This window comes from Pteropus vampyrus, unplaced genomic scaffold, assembly GCF_000151845.1.
Source record: "Pteropus vampyrus isolate Shadow unplaced genomic scaffold, Pvam_2.0 Scaffold454, whole genome shotgun sequence".
NCBI lineage: Eukaryota > Metazoa > Chordata > Mammalia > Chiroptera > Pteropodidae > Pteropus > Pteropus vampyrus.
In genome coordinates this window covers 414,028-419,225 of record NW_011889235.1, presented here as the reverse complement: position 1 = coordinate 419,225, position 5,198 = coordinate 414,028, and the positions used below count along the sequence as shown (strand labels likewise).

Here is a 5,198-nt window from a genome sequence, read left to right as displayed (position 1 = left end):
TGTGTAAGAAAGTAAGAACAACAGGCCTCCTCCAGGCCCTGTGGAACGCGCCCGTGTGTATTCAAGTGCTCCACTTGAACTTGAATGTCGGACCTCACCTTGGCCGTGTAGAGGCCCTCTTTGTCCATTTCAGAGTTCTAGGCTATTATTAAGGGATCAATTCAGCAGAGTGACCTTTGCCAAATAGTATAATTGTACTCTCTAGGTAGAATTTCAGCACACCAATAACTTTTGGATATATCATGAGAGGAAAATTCACCAGAAAATTTATTACCAGTTGTAAGCACCAAATCTGTGGCTGAAATTGAAGTAAGATCTGTGAAAAGAAGCATAAGATAAATGACAATTAAATAGCTTCCTTTTCAATGAAGTTTACTGGTAAATAATTTTTTTGCAAGTCACTCCTTACAAATTATGCCCCGGTCATGTGCATATTTGATTCTGCTCTGTTCCTGTTTGACTTTTTCTCCGTTTCATTAAGGTAAGGGACCTAAATAATGGAGGACATGGTACTTGGGTGTATGCACCAGGAGACCTGGGTTCTAATCTCTGCTCTTTGCGTAACCAAGCAAGTCCCTTCTTATTTTGCCTCTCTGAGCTGCTACATCTGTAGGGCTAGTTTATGGACTAGAAGCATCTGTATTACCATGTTAGAAATGCAGACTCTTAGGCCAACTTTGGACCTACTGAATCAGAATCTGCATTTAACAAGGTCTCGACCTGAGCTATATGCACGTTAAGTTTTGAGAAGCACCGAACAGCCAAATGGAGATGTCTCCTGGGCCAGAAATAAATGGTGTGGAGTAGAAGAGAACTAGATGGCACATGTCCACATAAAGGAGGTCAGGTCCTTCCCTGTCCACCCCAGACAATTGGTGCTCTGCCAGAATTCAGGCTAGTATTTCCCATTCCCTGTTTTTTTCATCAGAGCTGAAATTGGTACTTTTATATAAAGCTTCCCTTACAAAAAATGTGGTATTAAAAAAAATGAAAGAGCATATAAGCAAAACTGTTATCCGAATCAAAACCCATTCATGGGTCAAAATTGGCCCATTGGCTTCCATATTCCGGCCTGAACAACCTCTAACATTTCTTTCACCTCTCGGACAAATGATACTCCGTGATGGTGTCGTATTGAAATTGTCCTTGCTTAAGAGACCTGGAGGCTAATTTTTACATATCCAACCTCAAAGAAGAATTCGTTTAACTGTCCGCTTTTCTGTGGAGGTCAGTTTCTAGGCAAGCTATACATATGTGATTGATAAAAGCAAGAAAGAAAGCCAAATTACCAGGCGAAGTGGTCGTTCCTGTAGCTGATGCTGAAATTGACAAACAAAAGAAACTAAAATACGATAAAATCCAAACAAAAATCCCACCCACAAATAGGATATTTAGAAGGCAGGTTTAATTTTAAAAATGTATACCACAGATATACTAAAATGAGACACGAAAGACTTGTGAAATGTGAAATGAAAAGGAACGTTTTCTCGAATGAGACTGAAATGGACATAGGGATGCGGGAAGTGAGAATTGTTCATTGGTTCTGAGAACAGTAGAATCTCTCTGGCAACCAAAAGTGAGTACCTGAGCAAACGACCCCGGCGTCCTCCTGGTGGCCACAGTTGTGGACGGACAAGCCCAGATGCCGGCACTGGCCCAGCGTGGTCTCGTTGCCCTGGCACTGCACGTCGTCCAGCAGGATGCGCCCTGCACCCGCCCCAAAGTGGCTGCTCCCCAGGGCGCCGACGCCCTCCCCACAGTCCAGCTGCCGGCACACCACGTGGGCAGCGCCGATGCCCCACAGGTCGTCGCACACCGTCCCCCACGTGCCGTTGTGGTATACTTCAAGGCGCCCCTCACAGCGACTCCTCCCGTCCACCAGCCTGATGACCGGCAAGTCTGGGGGAGACTCAGAGGTTACTATGAGAATGTGATCGGCTCTTCTGGCAATTAATTTCTAAATTTCTAGTGGGACTTTTCTTTAGTTCTTCATATAATAAACCTTGCCTCCTTTTTCCGGGTCCTATAGGGATAAGTCAAATGAGTGCTTATAAATGCAGTGACTGGCTTTTCCAGCCTATCGTTTCATGTCTTTTATTCCATCATTCCCATCTTTGGATTTGAAATATGATAAATGCAAGGGTAAGATAAATATCGATTTCAAAGCTGAGTCATCAGATTGCTAAGCAATGATATCGGAATATGTCCAGCTTAGCTTTTCATTATTTCCTTTAGGCCAAACGTGTCCACTGATCTAGATTCAAAGTTAAATTTGAGACCCCCGGAGACTAGACAAGCAGCCACCTCTGCTGGTGACCTCTCCATCCACAACAGCCCTGTGTTTCCTCAGTCCTGGGGAGGCAAGAGTCTAGGTGGATGCTGACATCACTGGCTATCACCTCGGGGAGTCTGCCAGAAAGAGTCAGTAACCAGGAAGCCTGAGACAAGACATGACTGAAACGAACAATAAGAGGATTACCGACTGGAGGAGCTGCTTCCGCTGATTCCGGGGCGACTTCAGTCTCTGCGAGAGAAAACCCAAGGCACTTATGTTAGCGGGCAAATCCACGTTGGTGCCAGTGTGCTGGTTCAGGACATCCTGGCCCGTGCAGCGTCGTCACGGGCAGACCAGCATTTCTAAAGATGGAGTCCAAACCAGGGAGCCTCTCTGAACCACCTTTCCCTCACCTGGCTTTTGACAGTAATTGGAAGCATCTACCTGAATTTTTCCAGGGAGAAGCCATTGACGGCCTCTCAGGAGATGCGAGGCCATAAAATAGACAGATGAGTGCTCGATGCCATTTTAACTCAGAGTTCTCGTCGGGAGATACCACGACGTGTTTGAGACATCGAACGACCTCTCCTCAGATTTAAATGACTATGGAACAATAGAAGGGGAGAGAAACATCCTCACCCCATCTCCATCTTCACCCTTTTGGAACCTCCTCTCCACCCGGCCCTCTTGGGATGGAGAAGGTGGCCTTGGGCTATGGGGAGACCCGGCAGTGGGGTGAGGAAGTCACAGGTGTTCGTTGTAGATATTACTTAGGAACAAGAGGTAATGAAACAGGGTTTTTAAATATTCGTTCAGCTTTTTTAAGTGGTTGCATAAAATTGCCTGTAGAGACAAGAAAAACCCACCTTTGGCAATCAACAAATCAGGAGAGTATTAACGTAGAGCTTTCTCTGAGAAATAGCTTCATGAGAAATGTATGAGGTTCACACACATAGAAAAATCATTCCTGGACATTATAAATCTTTCAAGAGAGAGGATACAATTTCCTGGTTCTCAAGTATGTTTTTGCTCATAGGACCTCTTCTCTGCTCTGAGCCAGGGGAACTGGTCGTGATATTGGGCGCACTTGAGACTAGCGTGACCAAGGTCCTAGGTTGTCTGAATTTGAGAGGGTTCCCAGGACATAAGACTTTCAGTGCTAAAACTGGGAAACTTCTAACAAACTGGGACAAGGCGGTCACCTGACCTGGGACCCCAAGCCTGCCAGGGTTGGTCTGCTTGGCAGATATGGCTCCGCTGCTTGGGAGAGAAACCGGTGTTGGGAGAGTCCAGGTACCTGAGCAGACGACTCCAGCATCCTTGTGGTGCCCACAGTTGTGGATGGACAGGCCGAGGTGGTAGCACTGCCCCAGGCTGGTCTCATTGCCAACACACGACACGTTGTTCAGGAAGATGGGGCCAGAGCCATCACCAAAGAGACTGCTCCTCGGAGCCTCCAGGGCCACCCCGCATCCCAGCTGCCGGCACACGACCTGAGCAGCGGGCAGGCCCCAGAGGTCGTCACACACGGTCCCCCAGGTGCCATTGTGCTGGATCTCCACACGGCCCTCACATCCGCTCCTCCCGTTGGCCAACCTCACCACGGGCAGATCTGCAGGAGCCAAGGGCCAAGCTGGCTTGAGAAGGTTCCCTTGACTCTCAAATGAGGCAGCATTCCCAGTTAGAGAATTCTAACTGCAGTTTGCTGTCCCAGCAGCGTATATCTATAGGGAATTACATATGCAGAGGCAATGATACGCTCTCGTAAAAGATGCTTTTTGAATCTGAAATTTAGCACAAACTACGTTTCTCCTCACTGGGCAGGTTCTTTATGGGGATCCAGGCCATGTGCTGGCTTTATAGAAGACGTGTACATTTAAAAGTCACCTCTGCCTTCATCCTCTTTTGGGTGTCATTTTTTTAATGTTGTTTCTTGAAAAATTTAAAACAATTCAGTGGAATGTCTGGGATTCAGACTTCACATTCCTAACCCAGGTCTCTCAAAGAATACTATGAAATTCTCGGAACAAAATTAATTTCACTTTACTTGAATTGAAGAATTATAAAGTATTTATTGGAGGATGATGGCGGAGGTTGGGGGTTAGAACAGCAAGCAGAGGAAGAGCTGGTGTCACTACTGCCAGAAGGTAGGGAAGTAAATGGCCAAGTGAAACTGACTCCTCATCCAAAAGTAGATGAAATTAATTCTTAGATTCTGAGCCCGAGAGATCCCATGACAGCACTCTGGGGGTCACGGCCTTAATACAGGGCTTTCAGGGATGCTTCGAGGATGAGGGGTGGGTTGGCTCTCCTCCGGGAGGCCCCTACGCAAGAAGAATCCATCGTAACACCAGCTGGCCTCAGATGAGCACAGTTCTATTCCACGTGGCACCAGGGCTGTGAAAGTAATGTCGGCTACATTTCTGTTGGCCACAAATGGAGGGACCCCAGCCTGAGAAAAACAGTCACGAAATGTAAAAATAGAAAAAGTACCTATTGGATGGAAAACGTGTGGCCGTTCCCCAGCAGGTGAAGAAACTACACACGTAAAAAGAAAAACAGACATCGTCAGTACATTTCAAGCAAACGCAATGAAATCGCGCCCTCTTCCTCACGCCATCAAAATCACGTGCGTGCGTTTGCCTTTAAACGACCCCCTCCGATCTCTGATCAAATAGTTACCATTTAAAATGTGATGGTAGCTCATAATTGTGTATACGTTATTCTGATTAAAATTTCACCTTCTGGAAGGGTGGAGGGGTCTGGAGCTCAAAGCTCTGTCAAGGAAAGTTAAGGCTGATAAGGAGGACTCTGAACCGGGGGGCTAGTCACCAGTCAGCTAATAAAATGATGTGAACTCACAGATACCTGGACGTCCAGCTGCAGCATCTGCAGAGATAAGGAGCTAGGAGAGAGGTTTGGC

The 5,198-nt window shown here is 46.6% G+C and overlaps 1 protein-coding gene across 1 annotated transcript in view; it reads right to left on the bottom strand.

Annotated features, from left to right (window-relative positions):
• Window positions 1–5,198, bottom strand: part of LOC105306712 (deleted in malignant brain tumors 1 protein-like) — a 95,385-nt gene that overhangs the window by 20,631 nt on the left and 69,556 nt on the right. The window contains exons 18-19 of the mRNA XM_011381895.1: window positions 3,573–3,887; window positions 1,585–1,899 (exon numbers count right to left, since the gene is read on the bottom strand). Of these exons, the coding sequence (XP_011380197.1) occupies window positions 1,585–1,899; window positions 3,573–3,887 (630 nt within the window). The remainder of the gene's footprint in view (window positions 1–1,584; window positions 1,900–3,572; window positions 3,888–5,198) is intronic.